A 17555-nucleotide genomic window follows, 5' to 3' on the forward strand; every position below is an offset into this window, starting at 1 on the left:
GCCTTCCACTGACGTGAAGAGAGGAGCTGGCAAATTTGGAATTTATTTCGTCAGGTGGGCCTCCCTCTTTCAACATAATTTTCTTGACAGTTGAAAACCGAGTGACAGCAAATAGCAAGGAGGACACACAGAAAGCACCAAATATATCCTGACCGTGTGACGGGAAAGAGGCTTTGGGATTATAGCAGACACTGCCAACATCGTGCCCGCTTCTCCTGACCGGGACCACTTCAGCCTGCCAGCTCCTGCACTTTTTTTTTGCATTTGTGGATGTCAAAAGTCTCTGTACCGGGCTTCCCTGGTGGCGCAGCGGTTGAGAGTCCGCCTGCCGATGCAGGGGACACGGGTTCGTGCCCTATTCTGGGAAGGTGCCACATGCCGCGGAGCGGCTGGGCCCGTGAGCCATGGCCGCTGAGCCTGCGCGTCCAGAGCCTGTGCTCCGCAACGGGAGAGGCCACAACGGTGAGAGGCCCGCGTACCGCAAAACAACAACAACAACAACAAAAGTCTCTGTACCTGCCAGTGTAACAGGACAGAAATACCAGGAAATGAACCTCCCCATCCCCCCAGCCCTCATTCAGTGGCTGATAGGAGGTGCTGTACAAAGACCCCAGCTCCCTCACCCCTCAGGCGGAAAGGCTCTTAGGTGTGTGTCTGACACTGGCTCTCAGTTCCCCCAGCAGGTTTCAGCTCCAGTCACCCACAGTGGTGGTCGGCTCAATAACTGCACCCCTCATGCGACTTTCCCACCCCCTCCTGGTGTTTCCTCTGGTGTCACCTCCCAATTAAATGACTTCCCCTGCCTCAGGGTCTTCTTTTTCTTGGGGAATATAAACTAAGAGAGTGATAGCTTTGAAGATGTGTACACACACACACACACACACACACACACACACACACGGTGGAACAGCCCCTCCAGTCCTCATGTTTAACACCTGCACCCCAAATGTGATGCTAGTTCATCAAACCCCTGGCCAGTAGACCTCAGCTTTAGAAGCACCTTGATGTATTCGATGCAAAATAATCCCATCTGCGTTACACAGGAACACTGTCCCCGCGTGGGTGGGCTAGACCAGCCTCCAACTGGTGGGGTTTTTTCCTTCCCATACACTCCCCTCATATCTTTGCACCCACCGTGGGGGCAGTGCTGTCCTCCAGCCCACAGAATGCCCAAGGGAGGGACCCTAAAAGCCCACTGGTGAGACAGCCTGGTCCATGGGTGGCTCCCCAAGGGGCCAATTGCTCTTCCCTGGGCTGGAAGAGGGAAGGAGGCTAATCTCACAATTTGCCTGAAAAAAATCCATCTATCATCCCGTTCTTCAGCCTTCATTTTATTTTTCCCAAATCAATTTCTGAAAGTCAAAATGACTGATAGCTTCATACCCAGGACAATCACTCTCCTTAGTACATAACCCAGCATCAATGACAAACAGCTGCCAGGGCAGTGGTGGCCACATGAACCCACACACATGGGAAAATTGCACAGGGTCTGTAGTTTAGTTACCAACATCAGTTTTCTGGTATCGCTAATGCACTCGGATCGTATCAGATTTATCATCGGGGAAGCTGGATGAAGAATACACAGGACTCTCTGTACTGTTCTTGCAACTTCTTGGGAGTCAAAAATTATTTTAAAAACCAGAGGTTTTAAAAATGCAAATAAAAAAAAAGTTAAATACTGAGATAAAAATAATCATTTTTTTAAAAAGCTCCCAAGAGGAGACGCTGCCAACCCATCCCTTACCTGAGAACTGGGAATCAGAGCCTTCCACCAGTGTCCGCCTTTCACCAAGTCGACCTCGCACAAAGGCACGGCCACCTTGCCGATGACACAGTGGCGTGAGAACTTATCAAAGTCCAGCACAGTCAGCAGCAGGGTCCTCCTCTGCGCCTCCAGGAAGGGGATCTCAAAGGTGTAGCGCTCCTCGAACACGGGCTTCTGGGTCTTGCGTTTGACCCCGGTCTGCTTGGAGTTCTTCTGGTCCGGCAGGAGGCAGATCTTGACGTAGGGGTTGGAGTGCGCCATGTCCTGGCGCGCGCCGTCGTGGGAGATGGGAGGTGGCAGGTCCCTGGCCTCGATCACGCGCACCGTCAGGTGGTTGTGCAGCAGGTCGTACTGGGTGCTGAAGTGCAGCATGCCCAGCTGGTACTTGGACAGGATCTCTGCGTCCGTCAGAAAGTCCACGTCGTCGCTGTTGGAGCCGAGGGAGTACAGGCGGGGCTCGAACTTTCTGAAATAGTCATCCGGGGTATAGGTCCGTCTGAGCACCGAGGGCTGGATGGGCTCCTTCTTGGCGCTGAGAACGCCGAACTCGATGGGTTTAATATCGATGAGTGGGGAGCTGGGTCGTCTGGAATCGAGACCTACACACCCATCAGAAATAACAATGAACACCACACCAAGTACCGGACCGGACCTGGGCCGATCTGTGAGACTGACATTTCCCGGATCCTCACACCTGTTCGCTCTGCTTCATGATGCTCTCTGCCAGGTGCTCTCCACTCCCGGAAATCCTCTTATTTACTCTATGGGAGGCAGCCTGGCGGTACAGCCATCCCCATCGCCATCATCACGGCAGCTAAGCGCCAGGCACTGCCCTAACTGCGCTGCCTATATCCAGTTATCTAATCTTCACAAGGTATTAGCCAGTGACTGTTATCTCCACTTTACAGATGAGGAAACAGAAACTTTAAGTCACTCACCAAAGGTCACACAACTAGTAAGAGGAGGAGCCAGGAGTCAAGCCCCACCTGTCTGGCCCCAGAGTCTGGCTCTAACCATTACCCTATACTGCCTCCACTTTCACAGAGTAGGCTCTGGGGCCAGAGTGCCTGGGTCAAATTCCAACCCGGCTACTTCCCAGTGAGTGTGAATCTCTAGTAATGAGCCGTGTGACTCCAGGCACATTTTACACACTCGGTTTTCCCATGTGAAACATGGAGTCCATCACAGCACCCATCTCAGGGACTGTGGTGAAGATTCACTGAGCAATGCAGAGAGGGCTCAGCACAGAACATGCACATGGTTAAGAGGCACTAAATGGTAGCTACTGCCCATCTTCAAGGATCACATTCACACCTCGTCACTTACGGGGTACCTCTCCCCGGCAAGCAGCAGAGTTCACTGCTCCCAGTTCATCATTCCAATCTCTGCTCATCCCTCTATTCTAGCAATGAGCTCATGGCATTCTTTTTTCATTTTTAAAGGACTTAACTGAGGCATGATTGACATACAAAAACCTGTCTATATTTAATATACACAACTTGATGAGTTTGGAGATAAGTTTGCACCCATGAAACCGTCACCACAACCTATACCATAAACGTATCCATCACCTTCAGAAGTTTCCTCCTGCTTTCTTTCTTTCTTTAATTTTATGTGTGTGGTAAGAACATAAGAGCTACCCTCTTTTTTAAGTGCTCCATACAGTACTGTTAATTTTATGCACTCTGCTGGACAGTGACTCTCTAGAACTTACTCATCTGGCATAAGTGAAACCAACACCTGCCTGGTTCCAGCTCCCCCTGGGAACCATATTCTACTCTCTGGGCTTAGGAGTTTGATTATGAGATGCCTCGTATTAATAGGATTGGTATTTGTCCTTTCATGGCATCTTGTTAATTGCCCGAAGCCTGTCTTGCTGGCTAAAATCACGAGCCTTTGCCGGTGCGTGGCTGCACTCTCTGATAAATGTGTGCTGAATGCAGTCATCTCTGTATAGAGCTGGGCACGAGATTTAGGAATCATCTAGACTAGCGCCATCCAAGAGAAAATAAATGCGAGCCAGATACAGATGTACAAGCCACAGAGGTAACTTAAAATTTTCCGGTAGCCACAAGTTTTTAAAACTACCAAGAAACAGGTGAAATCAATTTTAATATCCAATATATCCAAAATATAATCATTTCAATATGCACGCAATGTAAAAACATTTTAGTGAGACACTATAAATTCTCTTTTTTCACACTGGCTTCAAAATCCATTGGGTATGTAACAGGTGCGGGGCATCTCAGCTCAGCCACATGGGTGGTGGCCGCTGTGACCAGCGCGGGGGGCAGGACAGCCCTCTCATTCTACAGATGGAAAGACTGAGGCTACAGAAGCCCGACATCCCCTCCGTTTCACTATTTCAAGCCCTTGAACTTTACTTCCTTCTTCTTCCCCCCATAGTCCCGGGAAAGATCAGACATCAGTCATTTCCAGCTGAGTGGATTAGTTTCATGAATTTAAGCTTTTTCCCTGTTAAGTGAATTTCAGACATCAGCTGAATGAGACAGAGGAGACTCATTTGGGGAGTGACAGGAGGTTGGGAGTCTCTGCGCTTTCTCCTTCCCACCCAGATCATGCCATCTGGTCAAACACACAGGCTATACATGGACAAACTGAGTGGCCTGAGGGCCACATTCAACCCAGAGATACATTCTGTTTGAGTTTAAAAGTAAAGAAGTTTCATATAAAAACCCAGACTGCCAGTTTCCCTTTCCAAAGATCAGGCAATACAATCCCACATGGCAAGAGCTGAGTAGTAGCTGGCCCCGTTCAATGAGACATTAGCTTCCTAACTGGCCCCAATCCCTACCCTGCCCTAGTACAAGGCCAAGAGTCAGCTGCCATTTGTCACTGCATTAGGGTGATATTTATCTCTCTCCAACCCTCTGCACTCAGTCACTGACACAATCCATTTGGCCCCTGAAGTCACTTGAATTTGCAAGCCCTGCTACGTAACATGGTAACTAACACTTGCCTTTCGGGGTCCGAAATGATAATATGCTGACAATGTCATCAACTGAGCCAATTCAATGAAACTTGTGATCAATACTACAAAAATCAATCAAAATGATCGCTTCTCACTGAACTTGGAAGAAATCAGGTGCGATGCCCTCCTTTGTCACACTGCCATGATCTCTGTCATCTTGTCTCCTGGCCTGTCACACCACTCCACCCCCTCCCCAGAGATGACCCTGTCCTTCACGTCTTTCCCGGGGATGCTCCTGAGTGTCTGGGAATGCCAGCTTTCTCCATTTGTCCTGGGGACCCAGATAGCGGGGGTGTACTTCACAGACTCTGAGTGGCAGCTGAGCAGCAAGGCTTGCTCGAGCCAGGACCCCTGACCATCACGGCAGAGACGCTTACTTGAAATCCTCCGGGTCAGGCTGTATGTAGACTTAGATGTGTCCGAGGACGAGCATCTCCGATCTGGGGAGTTGGTCCGTGGGGTCAGCGGGACTTCACTGGCTGTGTGGACAGAGTTCCCGTCCTTGTCACTGCTCCGGCTGGCCAACCTGTAGGAGAGAAGAGGTCTCAGTGGTTGTCAGAGAATCCCCAGGGATTGGCATCTCTGTCCCATGGGAGACAGACCCATGACGAAACTGCTCTCAGACCCAGGTTATGCAACTTGGAATAAAGCAAATTTGAAATAAACTCTCAATAGCTGTTAACTCTCAATAACATCTTGCTTGTTGTACAAAATGTGAAATGATATAAATGAGTATTTCCCAATTTAGAACAATCCGTCAAGAATTTGCACAATTTCAGAGCTGAGGCTGGGGTGGGGGGAGGGGTATGGAAACTTCCTCAGGATGCTGCCACACGGAGGGTACCACTTTGACTAAACCAAGACAAGACCTGTCAGTCTTCAGTCTGGAAGGGAGAATGTGGCCGTTTATATGCATCAGAACTTCTGCGAGTGGCTTTTGGTAAGAAGTGTCCCACTATTTCAACAGTCACTGTGTCTATAAGATCTTTAAAAAATATCCTATAACAACGTCACTCCAAGTTTCTTTGAATGGCAAGGCTATGGCTACAAAATGGCCCTGAGAATCAATGATTTAAGAGCAACATTTTGATGTGTAGAAACAGCTGCGAATTAGCAGCAGCCACAACTCAGTGTGCTCCCAATAAGGATGAGAAATGCTGAAAAAATAGAAAGCACTTCGGGGGGCGGCGGTACAAGGTAGTAATCAAGAGCTAGCTCAAGGCAAGTCGCTCCCTCTCTCTGTGCCTCCGTCTCCCCGTCTATAAAATGGGACTAATAATAGTACCTGCCTTACCCAGTTGCTGTGAACACTGAGTTAACGATATAAAATGCTTAGAACAGTGGTTGGTATGTTGCAGGTAAGTGCTCAATACATTTTAATTGATGTTATTATAGCAGAGGTGGCTTAAGATCCCCCAATACTCACACAGCTACTAAGGACGCTGGGAAGGGGAAGGGGCGGGGAGACAGCTTGCAAAGTGGCCGTGAGACTGATGCTGCTGCCAGCAAGCCCCTCGGCCATACCTTCAAGACTGCATCCCCCAACTTGACATTTAAACCTGAGGCGAAACTAGTCTTGAAAAATGCAACTTTCAAATTCTATAAGGTCTGCAGATGCAGCCTGGGCATGACACGAGACTGATCTGATGTTCCTCCAAAGCTAGGGTCACAGCCAGGACGAATGGGCACGTTACGGGGCGAAACTCCCAGTCCTTGCTTGCCTCCCGCTCCTGGTCTGTAAAAGGAGAACGGAGGGGCTTCCCTGGTGGCGCAGTGGTTGGGAGTCTGCCTGCTGATGCAGGGGACGCAGGTTCGTGCCCCGGTCCGGGAAGATCCCACATGCCGTGGAGCAGCTGGGCCTGTGAGCCATGGCCGCTGGGCCTGGGCGTCCGGAGCCTGTGCTCCGCAGCGGGAGAGGCCACAACAGTGAGAGGCCCGCGTACCGCAAAAAAAAAAAAAGGAGAATGGAGCAGATGGAATGTGGGGCATGGAAGGGGGCAGGCGAGGGCACAGAGATGCGATCGTACTAGATCCTTCTCTCTCTCCTGTAAATGAAGCAGCAGCACCTCCCAAGGAAGGCAGGACCAAAATGCGACGCGGCCACGGGGGCCCCTCCGCCTGCATGGCCTGTTTCCCGGCTGTCATACCTCACTGAGGCCGCTGCCTCCACCTGTGAAGTCCCATCAGTCTTCAAGGATCAGCTTAAATGCCATTGCTTCCTGAAGCTTTGGTTGAGTCCTCTCAGACACGGTAGCAGTGTATGCCCAGCCCACCCCTGTCCCTTTGGCGACCATCAAGCCTCCGTGCCCTCTGTTCCTTCCGCCTGGAATGCTCTTCCTGCCCCCCGTCACCTGTCTTGTTCCTCCTCATTGTTCAGATCTCAGCTGCAACAGCACCTCCTCAGAGAGGCCCTGCCCTGTCCCGTCACCTCCTCCCACCCCGTCACTCCTTATCCCTGCACCTTCTTTTTCCCACTTCAGCACATAACTCTTCTTCAGTGTGGCCTGCCTGCCTATCTTCTGCGTCTAAGCCACAGCTCCACGCGGGCAGGGGCAGTATCTGCCTTACTCACCACTGCCCTCCTTGCCCTAGCACGGCACCTGGCACGTCTGGGGCGCTCTGGTTTATTTTTTTCAGTGAATGGGTGAATGAATACACCTTTCCAGTGGTTCTCATCTGACTTATCTTGTGTCACTCTGATCTGAGGGCACGCCTTGTCACTCCTCCCATAACAGGGTACAGATCTTAACGGTGGGATCTGTACTTACTGTGATCAAAAGTACCAGGTGCTGAGCACCTACTGTGTGCCAGGCACTGTGCTCAATGCTCTGTATGAACCATCATTTCATCCTTGAATCAATGCAGGAGTTAGTCGTTATGAACCACCCCCACCCCCTTTACAGACAGGGAAATGGAGGCCCCAATCGGGTGGAGGGAGGGGTGGAGAATTGACCTGCACCACTGTGAAATGGCAGAACCCCAGTGGAATGCAACAGTACCAGACTCCGGATCACATGCCCCACGCTACAGAGCTGGGTATCCCCTGGGAGGCCTGTAAGAGCCCTGCGCTTAGTAGGTACTCAACACATGCTTGTTGGACAAAGAAATAACCTAATTCACTCTTCAGTGAGGGTCTTCCTGGCACTGCCCCAAAAGGAGCCAGTCGGATTGTACCGTTTTTCTGACCCTCACCAGCCCAGCCCAGCCCAGCCCAAGAAAGCTGGGGGGACCCACGTGATGGAAGCATATGTGACAATTAATGGTGTGTCCCCCCAAATCACACACACAAAGGGCCAGCTCATCTGCCACATGCCACCCCACAGAGAGGCATGTTCTGTGGTTCTTGGTTCTAATGTCACAGTAGCAACAGCACTACAAGGCCTGTACACTTGACATTTCTACTCTCTGCCTGTTTGATAACATGCAACTGCCTGCCTGGTAAATAAATCTGAGGAAAGCACAAGCACTAAATTCTCTTTCTGGAGGATTTAACTGGCCTCCCCTTTACCGATTTCTCTTAATATTTCGCATGATCTTGACAGTCAAAAATGTACTCAGTGTGCCCAGGATTCAAGGAAGACCTGGGTCATCTTAGGAAGCACAAAGGTCATGTACAGCTGCTCAGACTGTACACTGCACTACGCTAGGTGGTCCCATTCATAATGACCACCACGTGAAGGGCACCTCCTGAAGCTGTGTGGTGTGCTGGCTCTGCTGGAAGGTTCCAGCCCACTTCTCTGCTTGTGGCATAACCAAAACAAGTGTCTTCCCTGAGGGTCCCACCCCAGAAGAAATCCCCCGCTTGTACAAAGGGTCAGCAGCCTGGGCAAAGCAAAACTATCCTCCAACTCAGTGGCCGTGCATCTGGAACACTCTGCATCTGGGGCAAACAGATACCAGGCTGTGATTTTCAATGTCTATCAGGGGTCTACTCTGGTTCAGAAGAAAATCCAAATTCCTTAATCTGGCATTTGAGACCCTACACGACCTGAGCTCGCAGGCTCGTTTTCTATGATCCCCCCGATTCGTGGCGTTTGTCCACCCTGGATCCAGTCACAGCACCCAAATTGTTTATTACCCAGGTCTGCAAACTACAGGGCCAAATCCACTGCCTAATTTTGTAGAAGTGTTATTGGAGCACAGCTATGCCCATTCACTAATGAACTGTCTATGGTTGCTTTTGTACTACAAGGATAGAAGTGAGTAGCTGCAACAGAAACTAAGCCCAAGAGGCTAAAATATTTACTATCTAGCCCTTTACCGGAAAAGTTTGCCAACCCCTGTTCGACTAGCTTATTATTTCTTGTGTTTCAGGTGGAATAACCCTTTCCCTGGTTCCAGCATGGTCAGCAAACCCAGGAATGATCCCAGCACTTTTTCCTCCAAGCAAAAGTGATTGGATCAAGTGATTGGCACACGACCCGAGCCAGGGCAATGAGAGCCTTTCCCGATACATTTGTTGCTGTTAAAAATGAGGCAGAGAAAAAACAAAGCTTAAGAATGAGGCCAGGGCTTCCCTGGTGGCGCAGTGGTTGAGAGTCCGCCTGCCGATGCAGGGGACACGGGTTCGTGCCCCGGTCCGGGAGGATCCCACATGCCGCATAGCGGCTGGGCCCGTCAGCCATGACCGCTGAGCCTGCGCATCGGAGCCTGTGCTCCGCAACGGGAGAGGCCACAACAGTGAGAGGCCCGCGTACCGCAAAAAAAAAAAAAAAAAAAAAAGGATGAGGCCAAAACAGAAGAAACGTAAAGAAAGAGAGTGAGAGCGCGTACATGCACGCCCATGACATCATTTGAGCCCCTGGATCCAGCTATGCCTACAGTCATTCTCCCAGGATTTTTCCATAACAAAACTCTATGCAAGACCGTCATACGGGCGTGCAGGGTGTGAATACACAAACTGAACTTATATACCTGCTGTACCTCCTACACTAGAGTTTAAATCCCCTGAGCATGGGAACAGGACTCTATCTAGCCTTGTAGGGCAACCTCAAGAGAAAAACTACCGAAGAAACTGAGATTAACTTTTCAAGGGCATGACTGCCACTTTCAGGAATCACTTTCTGCCTGCAGGTTAGTCAGCTGGTCAATAGCCATTTTTTGGAATGAACAAGACAGCCCTGGCACAGCAGAGCTGGAGTTCTTCTGAGCATGGCTTTAAAGACGCCAGATGGGCTGAGCCAACCTCCGTCACTGGAAAATGGGGATGATCCCTTGATTAACGAGTTGGTTTCACCAAACATCTCAACTCTGTGCACACCTGCAGGATCCAGGCTACAACCTGTGAGTAATGGGAGGTTCCTTAACATTATCTTTATCAGTTGAAAGAATCTTGATCTATACCTAATAATAACAGAGATGAATACTTACTACTGTGCTCAGCACGTTACGTGCATATCTCATGACGCCTAACAGCGACCCTATAAAGTAAGTTCTATTACTTTTCCTACTTTACAGATGGGGAAACCCAGAATAGGGTAAAAAGAATCACTTAACGTCTATGATTACCAACAAGGTATCAAGCAGCCTGAGGTACTTTTGCATACACTAATTCATGCAATCACCACAACCACCCTATAAGATAAATACTATTCTTTTTATCATCCCCATTTGACAGATGGGAAATCAAGGCACAGAGCGATCAAGCAACTTGTCCAAGGGAACAGAACTAGAAAAAAGTAGGAGAAACAGGATTTGAATTCACAGAGCCTGACACAGAGCCATTTGGCTATGGAAATATCTGATACTTGCTTCTAAGAAAATAAGAGGACTGAGGCATGACCCCCAACTTGGAGGGAAAGATGGGGCGCCAGAGGCTTCTGGAATCTTAGCCCAAGGGTTTAGCTGAGACAGCACTGGATCCCCACTGAGGCTGCAGCTGTGGGCCCTCACACTGTCTTCCCAACTCTCTGAGCCTCCCCTCTGTATCATGAGAAGTGGCACCTGGTGATTCCCAGGCCCTGGCCCTCTAGACTCAACCCAGACTCTCCGGCCACATTCCTCTCCCAGCCACAGAGAGGTGGACCAGACACGTGGCTGAGAAGCTTCAAAACTGCGTTCCCAAAATATCCGAGCGACTGGCAGATGGAGATGTTGTATGCGGGCGCGGGAGGAAAACGAATTGGAAATAAAACGAAAGACGCCAGAGAGAACATAAACAGCGAAGGAGGACACGATGGCGACTGGAGGTGCTTTTCTGCTCCCCTGTTTCTGAAGTTCCTGCTCAAACCAGCAGAGAGGCACTTGTTTGTTCATGCTGTCCACACCAAATACTCCTTGAGCATCTAGCATGAGCCAGGCACGGGCCAGGTGCTAGGACAGTTTGTCGTACTGACTTGGATTGAAACCTTTAGAATGCGGACATCCCTTGAAGAATATAGATGCTCACAGATCTCTTTTTCTGCTTGGAACGACACTCAGCGTGATTAAACGTGCCCACATGCTTAGCGTTACACAGTTCGTATCTCAGAAGGCCCGATGTGAAACCAGCTACACTGAAGCCCCACCCCCAGCTGGTCTCGCCAGCCTGCCAAACGCAGCGAGGCACAGAGCACATCCCATCAGCAGCTAAGAGGTCGATGGAAACTCAGCCTTTCCCACTTTCACACTCCAAATCCTCCTTCCCGGGCCCCAAACCCCCTCGCAGAAACGGAGGAAAGAAAGGTCTTAAGATTGCCTTCCAGGAAGTTCGGAGCAGTTTTACTTACAGCCAGGGAGGAGTCTGGGCAGGGAAAGGTCCCAGAATTTCAACTTCATCCTCACTCGACTGGCAACAGCTGGATTCATAGCACTTCTGACAGCAGTGCCGGCAAGTCCATCTGCAGAGCAGCAGATCGGAGATTCTAGAAAGAAAACCCTGAGGCCATTGGGGGAGGTGGGGAGTGAAGAGGGGTAGAGGGGAGGTGGAAAGGGTGGGGAGGAAAAAGAGGAAAAACACCCAAAATTACAAGCAGCTGATCCCTGATGAGAAATAACGACATTCAGGAGGTCTGCCTCCGCCACTGATCACTTAGAACAAAATGTTTTCCATTTCTATTTACCAACTGCAGGCACAAAGATGTGGCAAACACCAACCCGCTCGAGCCATTAATAGCGAGCACAATATTTGCAGCTTATTTTCTTTTGCAGTTTATGTGAACGTCTTTCTTGACATGGGGATGGTTTATTCAACATCGTGAGGGCTATGCAATATGTTCTCAAAACACAATGAATATTACTTTGTCTTCTTGAAAGCAAAGCAAAAATATTTTAAAAAAATCATCTCATGACATGAGAGTAAACAGAGATAATCAAATGGCAATAAGTAGGGGGTGGGAAGGAAAACTTATCTCATCAACTAGTGTCTTTTCACCGGGATCTCCCTTCCGTAGAAGGGGATCGAAACTATGCCGTTATCAACATCCGGTTGCTGTTTAATATTCAATATCCCCGCAGCCCCACACAAGGCTCCAAAATGACAAGCAAGCATTTCTTGATCAGAAGCCAGACCAAACGAATCGCCGAATTAACTCACCTCGTTTAAAGGTTCCAACTGCCCTTTTAGAGATCCACGTGAAGCCAAGGGGCGCAGAGGGCGAGGGGGGTGACAGAGAGAGAGAGAGAGAGACAAGACCAGTTTAGCAATATTCCAGCAACCCAAAAAAAAAAAAAAAGCCCTGCTTCTTTCCACTTACCATCCTGGGAAGGGAGCTGACCTCCTAACAAGGTGTTGCTACCTTCAGGGTTGCTGGTAGCCTCCCGGCTAACCAACACCGAATAAATGGGAAACTTTAGCATTTCGATTTGATTTGCACCGTATGCTGTTATGAATCAGAGCGGGTGGATAGATAGTCATGCTATCCAATGCAGCCACACTTCAGGAGAGGAGCAAACCTTCCTATACAGAAATAGCCATGAAGCCAACCCAAAAGGACATGATTAGCTAACATGCAGGCAGGCACAGCGTGGATGTGACTTGGCTCCCCCGCCCTCCCCGAGGCCCTACCTTCCAATTCTGCTCCAATGGTGGGGAGCTTCACATGACCACCCACAAACAGAGGGAGCCAAAGAAAAGAAAGCCATAGTCTGGTCCTCGGGAAGAAGGGAGGGAGCCCCTCCCTTCTTCAGCCCCACCTCCACCCCAGTTTCTTCCCTCCGGTTCCCAAGGCAGAGTCTCCCGCCACCCCCTTCCTGGAGAGAGTCTTAATGGCTTTCCAAACGGGCCAAGTAAACCAGGTAGGTTAGGAGGAGTCTCCCACAGAACTCAGAACTTTGAGTCAAGAGGGAGAAAGTTAACTGTCTTTTTCAATTCTCTTGCAAGGAGGAGAAAGTCTTAATTTGGTACCATTGTATGTGACATTTTTCTAACAGTTGCAAATCCCATCCCCGCCTTCCTTTTTAAACTGAGAGCAGACCCCAGCTCAGAGCCTTGGAGACAGCCTAGCCATCTAGAATCCAAGAATGTGGCATTATTCTCATGGTGTTTATTTTTCCTGTTGCCTTCTGTTTATATCACGTGACCCTGGTTTTCTATTATGGTAATGACATAAAGTTTCCTTTTCATACTATTTTTTAAAGTTAAAATAAAGTGCAAGTCCATTTATAGAAAAAAAATTAAGTGAATAACAGCACAGGTGGTTCGCAGCTCATGAAAAACTCAAAATCCTTGAAGTGATAAGCGATTTACTGCAGCTTGGGAAACGAAGTCTCGGGCACTAACCACACCGAGGCGGGTGAGGAGAAGGGTATGAAACTGAGTGAAGAAGCGCTAGTCCTGGCCTCACCAGTGGCCAATCATGTGACTTGGGCAAGTAGGGGTGGCGGGGGGGGGGGGCGCACTCTGAGCCTCAGTTAACCTCTTCTCTTTAGTGGAAGGGCTAAGCTAGGACACTATGAAAATGCTTTGTCCTGCCCAGCTGCACAATATCTGAACCCCTTCTGTGGCTTATGAGAACCAGACAGTTTGTCAAGTCCAGTTGGAACCTGCTAGGCACTGGGGACCGTCCTGGCCAATACAGCGGTGAGGTGAACAATGCAGAAAAAGCTATGCCCTCGTGGGGCTCACGTGAGAAAGTGCTTTAAAATGCTTACGGTCAAGTGCAAGGATAAAGTGATGCTTCTTCACAACAAGCCAGGCTCACAGGGAAGTGTTTCTTGGGTATGTAGTGATCCAAAGAGAACCATTTCTAAAACCATGATGAGCAGAAGCAAGGCCACCTCAGGGGCCCCAGTGAGGTACAACCACGCAGCTTTCTCAAGGCCCAGGTGCAAGGTGACTGTCAGGGCAGCAAAGAGAAACCAAGGAAAATGAAGAAAGAGGAAAGGGAAGATGCTCTGAGGCTCCCGGGAATGCCAAGTCTTTGAGGCTCGGTTTCATGTGTTTGACCCAATGGAGGAGAACTGATTCGAGCCAGGAAAAAAAGGAGGAAGGAGGAGAACCCAGATATTCTAGAACAGGGGGTGCAAGCTATGGCTAGCAGACCAAATCCAGCCTGCAGCCTGTTTTTCCAGGGCCCTCCAGCTAAGAATGGTTTGTATATTTTTGTTTGGTTGAAAAAGAAATTTAAAGATTAATACTTCTTGACTCATACAAAGTATATGAAATTCAGTTTCAGTGTCCACAGACTTTTATTTAGACACAGCCATGCCCATTAATTTACTACTGTCTATGGCTGTTCAGAGCCAGAGTCAAGAGGCTGTGACACAGACCATGAAGCCCTCCAAGAAAAAAGAAGTACTTGCTATCTAGCCCTTTACAGAAAAAGTTTAACACCATGTTCTAGGAGGAAAGTCAACATCACCGGGCCATCCTCATACCAGACGCTTAACAAATCCCCCACCGATCCCCACCAGCCCCCCTTTTAGGCCTCACCACGACCCCTAAGCACCTGTATGGCCTTGGGCAGGTCACTTACTCTGTGCTTGAAGGCAGTCATTAAGACCCAGAGAAGCGTTGTTCCTTTCTCACTGCACTGTGCATTCTGAGGGGCAGGGACCTGCTGCTTTCTCAGCTGTGTCCCCACTGCCCATACATAGTAGGTGATTAGCCAAGTGTCTCTTGAGCAACTGTCGACCAGCGCCCCGCCCCACAACATCCACACAGTAGGTGAACAGTAAATGTGACCTTCATTGAACTTGAAAAGATGACCTAGGGATTCCATAAAAGAGAAGTCAATGGAGCGAACCTAAGGAGAGGGATGTGAAGGCTATGGCCTAGGTGGCAGACCAGAGTTCCCGGCAGGTGGAAAAGTCTAAAGACATGACGAGGGGATGCGTGAGCCCAGATGCACCCTGTCTGTGGGAGCCTGGAGGCTTCTCTGCCAGGCTGAGGAGCCAACCCCAGTAGCAAGCAGCTCAGCGGGTCTGACTGCATGACCTTGGCGCTGACCCGTCGCCACTTCCCCCCCATGTATCGAGAAGAAAGGTCTTTCAGTCAAGCAGCGCCCCCTCACCGCCCCCTAAAGAAGGTGCTTGTAAATTATTTCAGCCTAAGGATTCTTGGGGGGTGTCCCCAAGATGATGGTGGTCCACAACTCCCAGACCCCAGTGCAATGGCCCAAAGTAATCGGCTGCCCCCCAACACCACCAGCGCGCCTCTGGTGTGTCCCCCACCGCTCAACACCCAGTGCTCGGGAAAGACGACGTCCTTGTCCCTCCTGGCCGGAACAGGCTCCCTCCGCCGGCCAATTAGCCGGAGCCGTCACCAAGGCAACGGCAGCTGGCGGGCCGGGCGGCTGGCGCGCCCCGGGCCGCCCTGCCCGCGGCCCCTCCCCTGGGGAGGGGTGCACGAGGGAGGAGGTGGGGGAAGGGAGAAGAAAAGTCCGCCCCACCCCCATTCCTTCCCCAGGAGGTGAGGGCGCGCGTGAAGAGTCCGCTTAGGGCCTTTCGTCACGGGGTGCGGGGGTCCCCAGCCTCTTCTCCTGGGGCGCACCCCCCACTGCTGCACAGGTAGCCTGCGCTCAGACACCCTTTTTCTCCAGGCAAGTTTGTGGCAGCGCAGCCGTCTGCCCTCCCTCCCGCGCGCTCACAGTCGCAAGGGGCGCGGCACCCCTCACCCACACCGCGGACCTGGCCCCCCGGCCTCAGCCCTACCTGAATGTACGCCATTTTCGCCCGCGCGCACTCACTCCGGCCCGGGCATGGCGCCGCCACGGCCACTTTGCCCTCGCCAGCCCGAGAGAGGGGAGAAAGCAAAGGGGGAAAGAAAGAAAAAGGCAGCCGGGTGGCCCCAGACGTGACTGGCGTGGCTGATGAGCGGCTCCCGCCCCTCCGTCGGCCGCCCCGTCCTTGCCTTCCCCTGCGTTCCGGCTCCCGGAGTCGGGGCCGCCTCCCAGGTTGGGAGAGCTCGGGCGCCCAGGGCCTCCGCCTCGGCCTCCCTCGCTGTCCCGCGCTTCCCCCGAGGCGCTCCCCAGGCTACATTAAGGCCGGGACGCCTGGGGAGGGAGCCCGGGGCAACCACGGAGACTGCAGCGACCCCGGCGCGGGCGGGGCCGGAGACGCTGGGGCCAGTGCGCGCCAGAGGCGGGGGAGGGGACCGCGAAGGGGAACGGGGTGGGAGGGGGCGGTGCGCGGGTCAGCCCATCCGGTCGGCACCGATGCTGGCACCTACGAAGAGCGGGGCCTCCGAGGCGGCCGTGAAGCCGAAGGGGCACGGTCCAGCCCACCTTGTAGTCTGGAGCTGGGAGAGTCCTCCCCATCCAGCCCTCTCCCAGACCAGGTTGGAAAAACTTTATTCCCGCCCCCCCCCCGACGCGCCTAGAACTGTTGCGGTGAGGAACGCAAAGGCCAAACGAATGGGAGCCTCAAGTTAAGGTGGGGCCTTGGGCTCCCCGAGGGAGATACCGCGGCCAGGGTGGCAGGGGCGCGCGGAGAGATCGGCGCGTCCCTTTACCCTAAAGCTGCCGGACTTGCGCCCTGGGCGCAACAGGTCTGGCGCGGGACGGCCCAGCAGCGCCACCCAGCGTCGCGCCCAGCGTCCTGCGTCTCTGCCCGCTCGAAGCTCCGCGCCAGCGAGCGTGCGCCCCCGGGCGTGTCCACCGCTAGCCTGCCAGCCCTCGTGGCTGGGACGCTCTGGGCCTGGAGGCCTCCCCCAAACCCGTCCTCCCACCCCAAGGCCACAGAGCTGAGGCTGGGTCTCCACTGAGGGATATGAAGTGGAACACTGCCCTTCGCTGGTTCTCTTTTTAAAATGCCCAGCCATCTCCAGTTGCCAGTCACCGTCAGTTGCCCGTCACCAGTTTACCCGCTTTTTAAATCTCCCACTGCCTCTGTCTTTTCATCAGTAAAAATGGCATAAAATCTCTGCCCTGCCTTTCCTCCAGGGCTGTCTTGTGGGAGTAAATGAGGAAATTAATGCGGAAGTTATAAACAAAAGGTGTAATATACATATGTGTAAATATTTTGTGTAAATATCTAGCATACATATACATTTCTAAGTATGATATACTATTTCATTTGTAGCACATGGCATGTAACACATGTTGAGCGATTATAATTCTGCAGGCACCGTGCTCAACCCTTCACAAGCATTTCATTTTGTCCTCCTCTGCCTTGCGTACTCCTATACATCTAGCAGAGTGCTTGACTCCTCTTAACTTTATGAGGGAGCTGCTGCAACTATCCCCAGTTTACAGATGGGGAAACTGAGGTGCACAGAGGTAAAGCCACTCTACCAAGTTATGACAGCTGCCAGTTGGTCGCACTGGCATTTGAACCCACCATGGTCTGTACTCCTAACAACTTCATGGTATGTACCCACAATGTTTCTTTAACACTGATGGGAAGTGTGCTTGGTCGGGAGTGGGCTTCACAGAGGAGGGG

The 17555-nt window shown here is 51.3% G+C and overlaps 1 protein-coding gene across 2 annotated transcripts in view; it reads right to left on the reverse strand.

The window, feature by feature from the left end:
* SYT17 (synaptotagmin 17) overlaps window positions 1-17555 on the reverse strand; it is a 114090-nt gene that overhangs the window by 69935 nt on the left and 26600 nt on the right. The window contains exons 1-5 of one of the 2 annotated variants that reach the window (XM_060122915.1): window positions 15828-15948; window positions 12271-12288; window positions 11465-11613; window positions 5135-5283; window positions 1745-2364 (exon numbers count right to left, since the gene is read on the reverse strand). In XM_060122915.1, the coding sequence (XP_059978898.1) occupies window positions 1745-2364; window positions 5135-5283; window positions 11465-11613; window positions 12271-12288; window positions 15828-15842 (951 nt within the window). In that variant the 5' untranslated portion in view covers window positions 15843-15948. Of the gene's footprint in view, window positions 1-1744; window positions 2365-5134; window positions 5284-11464; window positions 11614-12270; window positions 12289-15827; window positions 15949-17555 lie in introns of those variants that run through there. The other variant, XM_060122916.1, reaches the window with a different exon arrangement.

This window comes from Lagenorhynchus albirostris, chromosome 15 (assembly GCF_949774975.1).
Source record: "Lagenorhynchus albirostris chromosome 15, mLagAlb1.1, whole genome shotgun sequence".
Taxonomy (NCBI): Eukaryota; Metazoa; Chordata; class Mammalia; order Artiodactyla; family Delphinidae; genus Lagenorhynchus; species Lagenorhynchus albirostris.